The 17,461-nt window shown below is 37.0% G+C and overlaps 1 protein-coding gene across 1 annotated transcript in view; it reads left to right on the top strand.

The window, feature by feature from the left end:
- The window catches only part of lcor (ligand dependent nuclear receptor corepressor), a 55,844-nt gene that overhangs the window by 16,790 nt on the left and 21,593 nt on the right, over positions 1–17,461 (top strand). The window contains exons 2-4 of the mRNA XM_051909355.1: positions 2,007–2,072; positions 6,524–6,603; positions 7,833–7,959. Of these exons, the coding sequence (XP_051765315.1) occupies positions 2,007–2,072; positions 6,524–6,603; positions 7,833–7,959 (273 nt within the window). The remainder of the gene's footprint in view (positions 1–2,006; positions 2,073–6,523; positions 6,604–7,832; positions 7,960–17,461) is intronic.

The raw sequence follows: 17,461 nt of genomic DNA, 5'->3' as shown, positions 1-17,461 counted from the left end.
AAAATTTTCAAATTTGTAATTTCAGTTCAGTTAGAACCAAATACATATGTGTTTTTGTTTGTGTTTTTGTTTTTGATATTTCAACTCCAGTCCAAATTCCTACATAAAAGTCTTTTTTATACTGGCTAAATTCTTTTCGGGTTACCAAAATCTCAAAAATGCCCGCCCGAAGGGCTGCCAGGGATTTTGAAATTTTGTGAGCCCTGATGTGCAGTTTGTTATGTTAGATTTAATTAAATTTAATATTGAACAGTTAGCTTGTGTGGGATGCTTGCATAAGATGTACATCTTGGAAAGAGTGTCCTTCAAGCATCTGCAGTACTCAGACTCTGTACGATATATCGATCTTATCTACTGGTTAGATACATGGGTGCTTGTTGCCCAGTGAAAGTAAATTATTCATACATCCACTACACTATATATAGACTATTAATGGTCACCAGGAAGTTCAAACAAAAAGCTGCTGACGTGACCCTCCCTGGTGTCAGATTGATTGGTTTGTTTCTGTACGTTCACGCACCCCTCCATGGGACATTTCCCCACCCTGGTTTTACTGTTGTTCAATTTTGTGTATGTGTGTAATGCATTCTTTATTTGTTCTTGGTGATTTAGGGCCGTGAAGTGAATGAATGTTAGTTTTGTTGGGTTGAATGAGTCGCTCTGTGTCGATATCCCACACAGTTGTCCTCCAACAGGCCTTTTGCATTAGTCCTTTTTGTATGAAGTATTATACCAAGACTTATGATAAAACAAAATACTTAATACCCAATCCCCCCCCCCCCCCCCCGCATTGCACATTATTTGGCAACACAGTTCATTCATTAATTTTGATAAAATTCTCTTGATTACCCTATAACTCATAATGTTCATCTTTAACTACACATCATATGAACAACTACACTGACTTTCACAAGCATTTAATACAATATAACTCAGTATCAGTTATAAAATCAAGTCAAGAGTTTTTAATTGATTTTGGGAAGAGTATGGTAAAATGTGTAAATGTTTGTGAAATGTAATTACAAAACAAATCTAATAAAATGAACTTTATCACAAATATCTTTGCATTCTATATACAGTGCTCGATCATTGTGTACCAATGCAATTATCCACTAGAGCTCAAAAACCGCTGCAGTTTTAGCATTAATGTGGTGCATTTAATGGACTAGAATGTTAGAAGTCTTTGAAGTGCTCATTTTTGTTTTCAAAGCCTCCTTTGTAGCCAGCAACAATTTGGAATGCATGCTTTATAAGCAAACTGCAGTGGGAACAGCTGATGAATAGTGAATCACACTAACTAAGCCTGGCTGTTTCTGTTTCTGTCGGAAAGACAGCAGTCTCCTGAAGGACAAAAACTTGTGATCATGTTCTTCTTAATCATTGTGACAGCATAAGGATGTCATTGAACAAACTGTTTGGATTTGCCTTATCTCAAGAAAATACCACTATGATACTTTCTTGTTTAAGTGTATGGTACGGTTTAGACTAGAGAATGCACAGAAATGTTATTTTGCTAATTATTTTTATTATGTTGGCTGCTATTGTAAAACTTTAAATTTGTTTGTTTTGTCTTTTTTTAGTTTTGATATTTTTGGTGGCAGTTTTTTAATTAGGAGTTGATAGTGTGTTGTGCATTAGCTGGTAGCAGAGTAAAACTACAGCCATACACGTGCAGACATTCAGATGTCTGCATCGCATTTGGTTCCTTTCTAAGATTTCCGGGGCTTGTACAAAATCACTATTATAAAACATTTACACAGAATAATACTGATCTTTTTTGTTTCGTATTTTAGCAGATTCATCAGGGCGTATTCAAGCGACTATGCCGTTGATCCAGAATTTGCAGTTAATTAAATTGAGTGGCAGTATTAAATTGGCAAAGCATTGATTTAGTTCATAAAATTGAAAGCAGTTTGTGCATGTGTGGGGGTGGACGTGGGTGGACATGTGATTTGTACATGTAGACCTTACATATAGCTAATAAGAATGTACCTTTGTCTTCACAGGGTTTGAAAGCATTTTGGAGGGGCTGTTTGGACCAGGACTCGTAAAAGATCTTACCCTCTTTCAAGGTCAGTGTTACAGTTTATATGATGAAGATTACAGTGATGATTTAGTTTAGAATTCTATGTTGGAAATTTCTACAGTCTAAATAAAGAAGATCATATTTGAATCTTTTTTTTTTTTGTCTGTCTTGTTCAGATCTTATTATTTTAGCCATGTTCTTGACCTTATATCATAAATTATGAAAATACATTAAAATATATGAATTATTACATATTTCAAAGTATATTTAAAAAAAAAAACATTTGGCCACAACAAACAATTTTGCCTCTAAAGTTTTTTCAACAATTATTGGCTGTTCTACGATAGGTTACCAAAGAAACAACAGTGTCAGTGAAGAGCATGTTCAAAATGAAAAAAAAAAAAAAAAAAAAATATCGGAAACAAATTGGAGTTAATATCACTTTTAAAAAGATTATTTTTTATTGTGCATATTTTCCAATAATTTTCAACCTGTAATTTGTCAATCTATGAAAAAGTTAAAATATATATATATATATATATATATATATATATATGTATATGTTCAAAGTACATACAGTGCAAGCTAGGGATGTGAATCGTCACTGGTCTCACGATTCAATTCGATTACGATTTTCATGTCAATGATTCATTCGATTCCACAATGCAACATGATGCATTGCATCCTCAATTTCAATATTACTGCACATGGCTACATTTTCAATCAATAAATACAAGCAGTCAGATATATGAACTCCCTTTTTATTTTATCTGCTCCAAGAAAGTACACTTCCTGTATGTAGCAAACAAAACTTAAGTTTGAACACAGCATACGACATGAGCATTTAGAACTAATAAACCCTAGTAAATACTAAAAGCGCATGAAACTGTCAAGTGTACTTAAGTTACAATAACGCTCACACACACGCTCGCATGCACACGCTCTCTCTCTCACACACACTCGCATGCACACGCTCACACACTGTAAATGTTAAAACTGTGGGTGCATTTTTTTTATTACTCGCTTTTGTGTTTCGCTTCCCTCAGACATTTTACGCTAGCACTAGAGGCATGTATGCGACGAATGACGTCAGAGAAACGTCAGTAGGCTATAATCGATTATGGTCTATTGCATCGATGCAGAATCATCCACGTCCTCATCGCAATGCATTGTAGAAATGATTAATTTCAACACCCCTAATTCTAGCTATAAAATTAGCCTTAGCAAGACAAAAAAATGTTAAATGTTGTGTCATTTCAGTCTCAGAACACTTTAAACATAATACATAATCTGAGATTTAGTGAAGTTATGGTGGGCATCTGGAATAAAATTTTGCCAAATAAATGTACAGATGATCCATTGTGCTGACCCCTAATGGGAGCAGCTAAAAGTGAGAGAGAGATTTGAGGAGTTAAGTTAAGTTAAGTTATTGGGGTTTTGACGTCATTAGTGACATTTGCTCTGATAAAATGAGTGCTTGTAACCACAGATACACCAGTAGGCCTCAAACCATCATATTCATTCAGGCTGAAAGTGGGGATGCACCGATACCAGTATCGGTATCGGGCCCGATACCAAGCTCATGTACTTGTACTCGTACTCGTAAAAATACCCCCGATACTAAAGACCGATACCTCACGTGACGTAACTGACAGAATTTTTCCGTGCACAGAGACACCGACGGCAGCAGCAGCAGAAACAATGTCAGCCTCAGGGGTATGGAAATACTTCAGAATTAATGATGACAACCCACACATTGCGAACTGCATGCTTTCAATCACAATTCGTTATCGATTAGTGAAGGCGGGATAGGCGGAATCACGCTGAATGACACAGACCAGAAGCGCTTTCTGTCTCGCGTGGCTCTCTCTGTTTCTTGCGCGCGATCCCAGTTCTCTCAGACAGCGCGCGATCAGTTCTCCTTGCGCCTGAATGGTCAAATGCACACATAGTTGTCAAAATATCCATGGTGTGGAGTATCTCACGTAAATACAGTCGGTTATGGCTTAATTGGACGTAAACATTTGGGTGAAAACAGGATATGTGTCAGTATCCATGGATTCGGTCTTAAAGGGACCGTAGCCTATATTTGTCATTAATGTTAATAAAACAACAAAAGATATTAAATAAATGTATACATGGTAAATAAACCTACTGTATCTGAAAAACAAGTTTATTTAATTTGCATCTTTTATAGTATTTGTTGTATTGTTTGTAATTAGTTTGTAAATTTCTTTTTATATAACAACAATTATATATATTGGTAATTATGCCCTTTGAAGGTTATTAGACACTGTGAAATTTTTGTTCTTTTAGTTTGTGACAAGCACATAAAAATTATTACTTTTTTCATTGGAGTAATAATAAAGAAGCTGTCCTACATTCATTAGTCTCACTGTGTTGTGCTTGGAAAACTGCAACATCACCAAAAAAAAAAAGAGAGAGAGAGAGAGAGAGAGAGAAATTAACAAATGTATAGGCATCAGTAATGGTATCGGCGAGTACTAGAAAAAAGTATCGGTACTCGTACTCAGTCCTTAAAAAATGGTATCGGTGCATCCCTAGCTGAAAGGCTAAGCCGAAGCCCAACTCACATAATTCCAAATTACTCGCGGAGGAACATAGTTTTGGTAGTTTTATGCCTCCACTGCTCGATGGACAAATCTTTTGTACCGCACTTTTAAATAAACTAGTTATAGAATGAAACTGTTTATTTTTTTATTTTATTTTTTTTTTCACTAAAACAAAATTGCTCAGTTGAAAAACACCCAGTTTCCTCTTTTGTTCTGGAGTACCTCAGAGTTCTATTTTAAGCCCTTTAGTCATTTTGTAAATTAACAAAATAAAAAACATTAGTCTAATTGCACAGCACCAGGTCAACCATAAAACCAGAAAATGTTCAAATTATCTGTTTCTAAAGGTATAAATACTTAATTGTTCACTCAAAAGAACAATTCATGAGCTTAAATCATCAAATCACATAAAGTTAGCTTTTTTTTGCACAAATGAGCATGGAATATAAACGTGGCCTTTATGTTTTGTTGCATATTACTAGGATATTGGCTGTTTATTAGTACTTATAAAGCACATATTAATGCCTTATTCTGCATGACCATATTCTACATCCCTAATCCTACCCAATTCCTACCCAATATCTAAACTTAACAACTACCTTACTAACTATTAATAAGCAGTAAATAGGAGTTTATTGATGCAAAAGTCATAATTCATAGTAAGTTAATAGTGAGAATTGGACCCCTATCTAAAGTGTGACCATTCTTTTTGACTGCACTTGAAGTGCAAATTAAACCTTCACACAGTGAATAGAATTCTGTATGGCAACAAACAACCTTTTTCTCCACGTTTTGACATATGTTGGCAATTATTCATAAAGAGAAATACTTATTTTTGCAAGAACAGTTCATATTAATAAATGTCCATTGATAAATATATTTTGTGTTTGATAATTTTAAGGACATTTCTCTGTTCTTCTTCATTATCAAATATATATACTTCATTTGTTTAATTTACCTGTCACATACATGGAGTAGTCTAGAATAGAAAGATTGTCTCCTCTTGGGTTATTTTGCAGTCAGTGGGTCAAGAGACGGCAACTCCTAAAAATAAGCAGAATGACCTTGTCATGTGATTGTTAGCCAGCGGCTACAATCAGACATAGCGTTGAAATTATAATCTGCCAAGGATCATAACAAAGAAATTTTTTTAAAGGGGTCAAGTTTTATCACTTAACCCCCCCCCCCCCCCCCCCCCCCCCCATCATTTTCCAGCCCCTCTTTCGAACCATTCGAAATAAATGGGCCATTGTTTACAGCACAGTCTTCAATGTGATTTAATTTAATTAATATTTTTAAATCAATTGGCAGTACTAGTAAAAATATATGTAGTTAAATACTACTCATATTACGATTATTATTTATTTTACATTGTTTTGCTTATTCAGAATGATGGTTTCTCTTTAAAAAAAAAAACTTTACCATTTTAGAGCAAATACATCAATATTTAGATAATTTACTGAGAATATGTATAACAAAAATATCAAGATATCAAAAAATATAAATATCAACAAACTCAACACACTGAAATTAGAAAAGGAAAGTTCACTTGTGTTGCACATTTCATTAAGAGCAGTAATTGAATTATGCTAACTCTTCACACTAAATATCTTCGGACTTCTGACCTCAAGCCTCTAGTGTCAGTTGCATGGGAAAAAATGGTGGAAGATGTACCAGTATTTCTGAACTTCTGAGATTTTCTCAAAAAGAAGGCTTGTTTCTTTTTTCTTCTTTTTTTTAATACTTTAACATAAGAAACATAGCACATGGACAAAATATTGTTTGGGTTGCTACTGAAAAATTGTCAGTGCAAGAAAAACACAGAATATTTTTTTTTTTTAAATGTTGTCATTTGTTGCAGTGTTTTCACTGTTTGTTTGTAAAAGGATAACACTTCAGTAATACCATTTCTATTTTCTTACAGATTGTGAGCCAGAGGGTGTGTCAGATTGGTCATTTAATGAAAATTGTCTCTTTTGCTGCTTAAGACGTGAAAAAGTGAAGGTAATTAATCTCACTTTTATTTTCTTATCTATGTATTTCCACAAACAATGCATTAGCAATTTCACATTTCAACTTGAGTCATGCAATGTTTTCAACCATGCAGCACTTTAAATATATCTGTAGTAGATAGATCACTGGCTTTGAATAAAAAGAAAAACATAGGAGATACTCATTAACACTTCCAGGAATGTTTATCGTTCAGATGACAGGTAATTAAGTTGGCTTGAAAAAGCCAACTTACTGATCTTCTATATAAACTTATTAAGTTGGCTTGAAAAAGATATATAAACAACTTCTTCTTCTAAAACAAATTTTAGACTGCATCTCCTCCTAGAGCTTTAAAGCTACAACCACCAAACTCTGCTCAGACCTTCAGACTGTTGAGAAGTTAGTTGCTATATCTTCTGATCCAACTTACAGATTTCCTAAAAATGCTGATCAAAACTTGGAAAAACTCCCATAGACTTACATTGAAAATCTGAACATTCCATCAACCTTCAGCTGTCACAAATTCAAATCTAAACACACTGAAGCCCATTAGACTCAATGAAGCTGCCATTCTATGTACTATTTATAAGCCATTTAAACTCAAACTCATAAACTAACTATCTAACTAACTAACTAATTAACTATCTACCTATCTACACACTCACATACTCACATACTCTCACACACACACACACACACACACACACACTCACACTCACACTCACACACTCCCTCACACACAAAACTTAAACTATTTCAAACTTCAAGCTTCAAACTTTTAAAACTACTCCAAACTTTATGGCTAGGCTTTTTCAAGCCAACTTAAAATTTTCTACGAACTTTACTCATCTAGTTATTATTAAAGCTCTTGTAGTGTTTAAGGTATTAGTTGACAACACCTCTTCAGATGTGACTGTAAAGGAAAAAAACTGTAAAGGAAGTTTTTCTCTACAACAAACCTCAAACAATAAATCATCTTTTTCTTTCTTTGAAAGTAAATGGCAGTACAGTTTTTGTATTCACAAATTTGCTAACAATTTAAGCAGCTAACAATCTGAGTGGTACATTGGTACAACATGGTCATATAGCACACATCCATTTTTCAGGTAAAAAGACTAAGTACATTTTTTTTTTTCTGAATTCAGTTCTTTTATTAATGAAGTTTCAAATATGATTGCTTTTGTCTTTAATTCTCTTTTTTAATTTAATTAATTTAGTCTCTCATTTTATTTTCTCTCTAGGAAAATTTGGTTGGTTTGAACAACCAAGTGTTATCAGAAGCGGACAGCTTCAAGCAAGAGCAGTCCAATATTAACAAACTTGAGAAGCAAGCAGAGGATTTCCTCAATGTTGTCTTCTATAGAAAGGGTAAGACGCACATTCGCACACATTATAGTGACCATTACAAGAACTGAAACCAAATTGGTTGAAGAATGTGTAAACACACTTTTTCCAGTTGACTATGATCAATTTTAGTTGAATTGTCTGTTTTCTTTTCTTTTTTAAAGTTATTTGTTATAAACAAAGGCAATTACGGTGGTGAATTAAAATAATGTCATTTAAAAATAAGACCAAATAGTTGTGATATTGCAAAAATCCATTTTGAAAGAATTGACAATTATTAAAAAACACTTCACCGCAATTGAAAGAAAACCTATTATGCTTTTCTACATGATCAACTTTCTGTCTTTTTGAGCATGAAATACACCTGCAAAATTACAAAGTCACTCCAAAAGGAGTTATTCTCTATATCAGTGTGTATCAGTTTCTGAACTCCCTGAATTGCCTCCGTTGAAGTCTTGAGTTTGATTGAAATGCATTGATTGTAGTCTTGAGTTTTCTTCTGGGAGCGAACACATCACAATATTCATCATTTAAAACATTCCCACCCAAGGAATATGCAAAATAAAGGGGCGGGGCCTGGTTGAGTTAGTTAGTTAGTAGTGTGTTGATGGTAAAGGGCGTGACATTTCTCAAACATGCTTGAAGCAGTTGACCAATCACAACACACTGGTCCAGCTGACCAATCAGAGCACATTGTGCTTTTCAGAAGATGGGGCTTCATAGAGACAAGAACTAAACAGAGCGTTACTGACAGACTGGAAAGAGAGATGCTGCAACAATGTCAAATATGGGGGGAAAAAATAATGTTTTTTTTTTTTTTTTTTTTTTAATCAGTCAAGCATTAAACCTATTCTAGTAGACCCCAAAAACAAAATCGTGAGTCTTGAAAAAAGGGCATAATAGGTCTTCTTTAAATAAATGACTTATATTGCATGTTACATAAATGTATGTTTATTACATAAATTATATATACAAACCCGATTCCAAAAAAGTTGGGACACTGTACAAATTGTGAATAAAAAAGGAATGCAATGATGTGGAAGTTTCAAATTTCAATATTTTATTCAGAATACAACATAGATGACATATCAAATGTTTAAACTGAGAAAATGTATAATTTTAAGGGAAAAATAAGTTGATTTTAAATTTCATGGCATCAACACATCTCAAAAAAGTTGGGACAAGGCCATGTTTACCACTGTGTGGCATCCCCTCTTCTTTTTATAACAGTCTGCAAACGTCTGGGGACTGAGGAGACAAGTTGCTCAAGTTTAGGAATTGGAATGTTGTCCCATTCTTGTCTAATACAGGCTTCTAGTTGCTCTGTCTTAGGTCTTCTTTGTCGCATCTTCCTCTTTATGATGCGCCAAATGTTTTCTATGGGTGAAAGATCTGGACTGCAGGCTGGCCATTTCAGTACCCGGATCCTTCTTCTACGCAGCCATGATGTTGTAATTGATGCAGTATGTGGTCTGGCATCGTCATGTTGGAAAATGCAAGGTCTTCCCTGAAAGAGACGACGTCTGGATGGGAGCATATGTTGTTCTAGAACTTGGATATACCTTTCAGCATTGATGGTGTTTTTCCAGATGTGTAAGCTGCCCATGCCACACGCACTCATGCAACCCCATACCATCAGAGATGCAGGCTTCTGAACTGAGCGCTGATAACAACTTGGGTTGTCCTTGTCCTCTTTAGTCCGGATGACATGGCGTCCCAGTTTTCCAAAAAGAACTTCAAATTTTGATTCGTCTGACCACAGAACAGTTTTCCACTTTGCCACAGTCCATTTTAAATGAGCCTTGGCCCAGAAAAAACGCCTGTGCTTCTGGATCATGTTTAGATATGGCTTATTTTTTGACCTATAGAGTTTTAGCCGGCAACGGCGAATGGCACGGTATATTGTGTTCACCGACAATGTTTTCTGGAAGTATTCCTGAGCCCATGTTGTGATTTCCATTACAGTAGCATTCCTGTATGTGATGCAGAGCCGTCTAAGGGCCCGAAGATCACGGGCATCCAGTATGGTTTTCCGGCCTTGACCCTTACGCACAGAGATTGTTCCAGATTCTCTGAATCTTTGGATGATATTATGCACTGTAGATGATGATAACTTCAAACTCTTTGCAATTTTTCTCTGAGAAACTCCTTTCTGATATTGCTCCACTATTTTTCGCCGCAGCATTGGGGGAATTGGTGATCCTCTGCCCATCTTGACTTCTGAGATACACTGCCACTCTGAGAGGCTATTTTTATACCCAATCATGTTGCCAATTGACCTAATAAGTTGCAAATTGGTCCTCCAGCTGTTCCTTATATGTACATTTAACTTTTCCGGCCTCTTATTGCTACCTGTCCCAACTTTTTTGGAATGTGTAGCTCTCATGAAATCCAAAATGAGCCAATATTTGGCATGACATTTCAGAATGTCTCACTTTCAACATTTGATATGTTATCTATATTCTATTGTGAATAAAATATAAGTTTAAGAGATTTGTAAATTATTGCATTCCTTTTTTATTCACAATTTGTACAGTGTCCCAACTTTTTTTGAATCGGGTTTGTATATATATAATTTATATATAATATATATATAAAATGTGTGTGTGCATAGGGGTTGGACAATGAAACTGAAACTGAAACACTGGCCAATATAGTGTTGGAGGTTTCACGCCTATATATTTAGAAATCAGGGCAGCCGATGGCCGATATATTTTGCCCCCCCCCCCCCCCCCCCCCCTTCATCTCATAAAATCTAAGAGTAATAAGTAATAAGAAGTGATCCAGAAAATTGAAAGAAAAACACAACCCTCTCCAATCAGTGCACTTGTAACAGAGCCCTAAGGGACATGGTGGTGGAAAAAATTTGGGATGGGAGGAAATTTTTTAAAAAAAAGCTTTTGCATTGTCTCGCAAAACTTTTGCTTTCCCTCGCATAGATATTTGCTTTCCTTCGCAAAAAATTGCATTCCCTCGCTAAGCTATTTGCGTTCCCTCGCCAAATTTGTGCATTCTCTTGCAAAGCTATTTGTGTTCTCTCGCAAAACCTGTTATGACATCTGACAAACACTTCCTGTTTAATTCCCCGCTGGCAGTCGTTCAGACAGCTCACGTTTAAAATGGAGCGGTTTGTTTTATTTTGAACTTGGACTCAAATATAAAAAAATGCTTTTTAATAGAGATCACTTTTCTCCACAATTCTGAAAACAAAACATTTGACAACAACACAAAATAACATGTAATTTACTTGAGGTTCTGTCAAAATGTTCTATTTAATGTTATAAATGTGTCTTTTTATAAATATCTAAAATGTTATAAATGAGTCTATATTTTAAAAAAAAGAATATTCATTTAAATTCTCCTTTTCCACTTGCTCAAAATTACTCTGGCCACTGTGAAGGACTTGTATCTGTCATTCCCAAGACAAACTGATGTTGTATTAGTCATAAGAGGAGGCCCTACGCTATACCAATAAATTATTGTGGTCTAAAACAAGATGTTTCCGTTTCATTGTCCATCCCCTGTATATCACATATGCACACATATTCTACAGTAAACAACATCCTCATATATATGTCCAAAATAAGTGTTTTGGGGTTCAAATGTTTTCAGGTTGTTTTCCTTCCTTGAGGTGTATATTTGATGTTTTATACTCTAAAGGAAATGGTCTTCCTTTTTTTCAAGTCTGCAGAACTTTACTGCCCTATAGGAAATGTTTTCACAGCCTTGTCTGCCAAAATGCAGTGGCTTTGATCTTAACAATGGCAGTGACCAAGTGTATTGTGAAATAGTCTGATGATACAGTGTTATAAGATATAAAATTCATAAAAGAGAAAACTTAATGAGAGAGGTACTTTTAGGTATACCTTATCGTATTCATGTTCACCTGGCTGTTTAATAACAATATTGCAAAATACCTAAGAGACTTGTTCAAATGTGTGTGAAGAAGGGTTATTATAGTTAACTAAAACTAAAACAATAAAGAACATTTTTCAGGGTTCCTACTCTTTTTCAGAGATCACAGATTCACGGCCTAAAGTAATATATTTCAGAAGTCTTTAAAAACTTTTAATTTTGTTTTAATTTACTATAACTGATGGATTTCAGTCATTGTACTTCATTTTTTTTTCTTTTTTTTTTGGAAAGCACACTTTCTACAGTATATTCATCTTAAATTGTTATAGCGTATTCATATTACATTTTTAAACTATTTAATAAAATGATCCAAACAATCATAAGTAATAATGTAATGAATTACAGTGGGTACGGAAAGTATTCAGACCCCCTTAAATTTTTCACTCTTTGTTATATTGCAGCCATTTGCTAAAATCATTTAAGTTCATTTTTTTTCCTCATTAATGTACACACAGCACCCCATATTGACAGAAAAACACAGAATTGTTGACATTTTTGCAGATTTATTAAAAAAGAAAAACTGAAATATCACATGGTCCTAAGTATTCGGACCCTTTGCTGTGACACTCATATATTTAACTCAGGTGCTGTCCATTTCTTCTGATCATCCTTGAGATGGTTCTACACCTTCATTTGAGTCCGGCTGTGTTTGATTATACTGATTGGACTTGATTAGGAAAGCCACACACCTGTCTATATAAGACCTTACAGCTCACAGTGCATGTCAGAGCAAATGAGAATCATGAGGTCAAAGGAACTGCCTGAAGAGCTCAGAGACAGAATTGTGGCAAGGCACAGATCTGGCCAAGGTTACAAAAAAATTCTGCTGCACTTAAGGTTCCTAAGAGCACAGTGGCCTCCATAATCCTTAAATGGAAGATGTTTGGGACGACCAGAACCCTTCCTAGAGCTGGCCGTCCGGCCAAACTGAGCTATCGGTGGAGAAGAGCCTTGGTGAGAGAGGTAAAGAAGAACCCAAAGATCACTGTGGCTGAGCTCCAGAGATGCAGTCGGGAGATGGGAGAAAGTTGTAGAAAGTCAACCATCAATGCAGCCCTCCACCAGTCGGGGCTTTATGGCAGAGTGGCCCAACGGAAGCCTCTCCTCAGTGCAAGACACATGAAAAAACACCTGAAGGACTCCAAGATGGTGAGAAATAAGATTCTCTGGTCTGATGAGACCAAGATAGAACTTTTTGGCCTTAATTCTAAGCGGTATGTGTGGAGAAAACCAGGCACTGCTCATCACCTGTCCAATACAGTCCCAACAGTGAAGCATGGTGGTGGCAGCATCATACTGTGGGGGTGTTTTACAGCTGCAGGGACAGGACGACTGGTTGCAATCGAGGGAAAGATGAATGCGGCCAAGTACAGGGATATCCTGGACCAAAACCTTCTCCAGAGTGCTCAGGACCTCAGACTGGGCCGAAGGTTTACCTTCCAACAAGACAATGACCCTAAGCACACAGCTAAAATAACGAAGGAGTGGTTTCACAACAACTCTGTGACTGTTCTTGAATGGCCCAGCCAGAGCCCTGACTTAAACCCAATTGAGCATCTCTGGAGAGACCTAAAAATGGCTGTCCACCAATGTTTACCATCCAACCTGACAGAACTGGAGAGGATCTGCAAGGAGGAATGGCAGAGGATCCCCAAATCCAGGTGTGAAAAACTTGTTGCATCTTTCCCAAAAAGACTCATGGCTGTATTAGATCAAAAGGGTGCTTCTACTAAATACTGAGCAAAGGGTCTGAATACTTAGGACCATGTGATATTTCAGTTTTTCTTTTTTAATAAATCTGCAAAAATGTCAACAATTCTGTGTTTTTCTGTCAATATGGGGTGCTGTGTGTACATTAATGAGGAAAAAAAAATGAACTTAAATGGTTTTAGCAAATGACTGCAATATAACAAAGAGTGAGAAATTTAAGGGGGTCTGAATACTTTCCATACCCACTGTATTATAACATAAACAAACAAGATATCACAATTGCATAAATAATGCTGTGAGATTATTGTTTTAAAATAATTACAATATTGAACAGTAAAAAATGACTGATACTTTTAAAATTACCGCCAGTAGGTGGCAGCAAATAATGGTCTTAACGAGTGAGTCATTGGAGTACTTCTGGAGTAATCTTAATGCTTGTATTACTCCAATCTTAATCTTAATAAGCTTAATATATATAAAATCATCATTTATTGGGTACATTTGGGTACTTTCAATTGGGAGGTGGCTGTCCTGAACCCTAACCCCTAAATTTCAACTTGTGAAAATGATATTGAAATAATTTTTTGCAATTTTACTAATATATATATATATATATATATTTATTTATTTTTTATTTTTTATTTAAGTGAAGTTAAAAAAATATTTATTTTATCATTTATTTTTAAATCATGAAACTTTATGTAAAAGAAAATGTGTCCCGTATTTTCATGTCACTGCCGAAACAGTGAATGTTTTAGTCCATTGGCTGAGACTGATTTTAACCACACTTCTACATTTTTGATCAGGAAATATTCCAGTGTCCCTCCCTCTCATAGCCTTTTTTTCATAGTAGATAGGTATCATCATTTTAAGTTAAATGTGTTCAAAAGTCTGAAAATCTGTGTGTAATTTTAAGGAACGTCACTATTAAACACCTTTTTTTTATGCAATTAAGCAAACTTTTTTGGGTGTTATTCCATAAGATTTAGTTTTTATGTGTGTAATTGTTCAGAACTGTGTTAGGTAACCATGTGCTGATTAGCATCTTTGAAGCTAGGCTCGAAAGTATCTAAAATTGTCACTACCGAAACAGTCACTACCGAAACAACATAATTGGTTTTTGGGGGTTATTCTATAAAATTTAGTTTGTGTGTGTGTACAATTGTTCAGAGCTCAAAAGTATCTAAAATTGTCACTACTGAAACTTTTTGGTAGTGAGAAAAGGGAACACAATCGTTTATTTGGGGGAAATAAGCAAAACTTTAGTACAGTTATGTGAATCTTATTATGCAAATCATTAGTGTATTAGTATGCGAGTTAAAATTCTGTAATGTGATGTGGTGGCTACTGTCACTACCGAAAATATGCAGTCACGACCGAAACATGGGATGTTTGTCAAAAATAAAGTATATTGAAGTATCAGCTAAGGTGTTATTATAGTGTTTGGTTCAATGTATATTCAAACTAATGAATCCTTAACTTTAAAATCAGTATGATAAACTTTATGCCTTTTACAAAGAAAGATTGGATTAAAGATGCAACAAATAAACAAAATTAATTAATAAATTAAACTTGAAATATTGTTAAAATTGTAATTGTTATTGATTTACCTGTGAACTTTTTTTTTTTTTTTTTTTTTAAATAACTAAAATATATTTACAAGGTAGATGTAAACAAAATCTTAAAAGGGCAATGTAACATTTCTTATTAAATTACTGTTTGTGTTTCAGTAGTGACAAATTTAGTGACAAATTTAGGGAGAGGAAAAATATTCCAAAACTTTCTGAAAATACAATATGAGAATTAACTGTACAATTACTAAAAATGTGTACCTTGGATATTATACAATTTGCATACATACAAAATTTGTGGAAAAAGACATTTTTTTTCAGACCGTGTGTTCATCCCTGCCCTCGTTTTATTATGGGTAGTGTTACACTTTATCTTTGTGTAGTGTGTTTGGGTGCGGAGCATGCACAGTCAGCGCTTGAGGGTGCTGGCTGTGTACATTGTGAGCAGCTCCCGCTGTGTACGCTCCGCTCCTGCTTGGCACTCTTCGAGGAGGGCGCTCAAGTTTGCTTTCCCCTTGGTTCAGGCACAGCGACGTTCTAGATTGTGGGGTTCAGAGGGGCTTGAAACAGGCCATGCCTTATCTCAGGCCTCACCTGGCAGATCTAGTGCTCACACGCGCTGCGGTTCCTTCCGTAGTGAGTAAGGTACCGGTGATGAACATATCCAGCTCTGAGGAGTTGGATGTGGAAAGCATCGATGCAGGGGAAGTTGAGGATTCGCCACCTCATTTCCCTGCATATGAGAAACTGGTAGAGGTTGTGTCTTGCGCTGTTGCCAGATTGATTGGCCAGCTGAGAAGCAGGACGTCCATCCAAAAAGTAAACTTGATGAACGCTTCCTGCCCTCACAAGCACATCCTCCTCATCGGTGTCTTCCGTTTTTTCCTGATCTCCACACCGAGGTGTGGAGATCATGGAAGAAACCAGCCTCCTATAGAGTTTATAGTTCACAGACATCAAACTATTCCTCTATAGTGGGATATAAAGAACATGGTTATGGGGCAATGCCTAAGATGGAAGAGACGCTTGCGAGCTATCTCTCCCCTCAGTCTGCATCGTCCCTAAAGGCCCAGACGCTGCCCACTAAGCCAGTAAGAATAACATCGTCTTTAGTGGGCAAAGCATATTCTGTAGCTGGTCAGGCTGCAGCATGCCTTCACACTGTGCTTGGTGACCTGAATGAGGATGGGGGAATTGGCCCTGACGCAGTTGCTGAGTTGCATTGGGCCACAGATCTATCTCTCCGGGCCACCAAGGAAACGGCCAGATCTATCGGTCATGCTTTGGCAGCCTTGCGTGGTGATGGAAAGACACCCTTGGCTAAACTTCAGTGCAATTAAAGAGAAAGATAAGAGCTTCCTCATGAACGCACCGCAAGCGCCCCCTGGCCTCTTCAGCGACGCTGTCAATACAGTCGTCGAGAGATTCCAGGAGGCCAACAAGCAAGCGGCGGCATTCCAGAAGCTCCTTCCCCATTGCTCTCAGGTCCCCGGGGCTGCTGAGCGGGAGCAGCTCCAAACAACAAAGGCCAGTTCCTCGTACCACACGGTACAAAAGCAGAGCGTTGCTTCCTGAGCTCCCCACAGAGAGAAAGGGGGTCGGGGAGGCGCTCTCAACCACAGTCTTTGAGGAGTAGGACAGATCTGAGGACTGTCCTTTCGCTAAGAAGGCTGCGAAAAAGTGGTCCTGACGTTTATGGTGTCAGGGCTCTGAGCATAGTCCCCTGCAGAGGGAAGTAGTCAACACCTCATTATACGTTCTGCCAACCCTGCCACCTCGCGTGCTTCAGGGCGCAGCGGTCTCCAGCACATATCTCAGTGTCCGCCCAGAAATGTAGTGGCACTGGGATGCTTGCCCCCTCCGAGGAGGGTCTCAGAGCTACCAGTTCGGTTGTTCCCCGTCGGCGTGCCGCTTCAGGGCACCAAAGCAGTTGCTCGAAAAACACTAGAGGCCAGCTTCGAGAGGCGTGTTCCCTTAGTAGATTTTCTGCCAGCGTGGAAACTACTGTCAGTTATATCTCAATGTGTCCTGCGTACAGTCGAAAAGGGTTACACCTTTAGGTTTGGGTCTCGTCCGCCCAGATTTATGGGGGTCCTACCCACAGTGGTGGGCCCCGAGCAGGCTCTGGTTATGGAACCGGAAGTACTCTACTTTTGCAAGGCATCCGCATTCTGAACTACATCGACAATTGGTTGATTTTAGCTCAGTCGCATCAGCTAGCAGTTGTACATGAGACCCCTGCAGTGGTGGCTGAGGACCAAGGGATTTTGCCCCGAGGGGCAATCTTTTTCGCATGATCAAGGTCACATGGTGATGCTTAGGTGCCCTGG

The sequence above is a fragment of the Ctenopharyngodon idella genome, chromosome 10 (genome assembly GCF_019924925.1).
Source record: "Ctenopharyngodon idella isolate HZGC_01 chromosome 10, HZGC01, whole genome shotgun sequence".
Lineage (NCBI taxonomy): Eukaryota > Metazoa > Chordata > Actinopteri > Cypriniformes > Xenocyprididae > Ctenopharyngodon > Ctenopharyngodon idella.
This window is presented reverse-complemented; position numbering and strand designations above follow the sequence as displayed.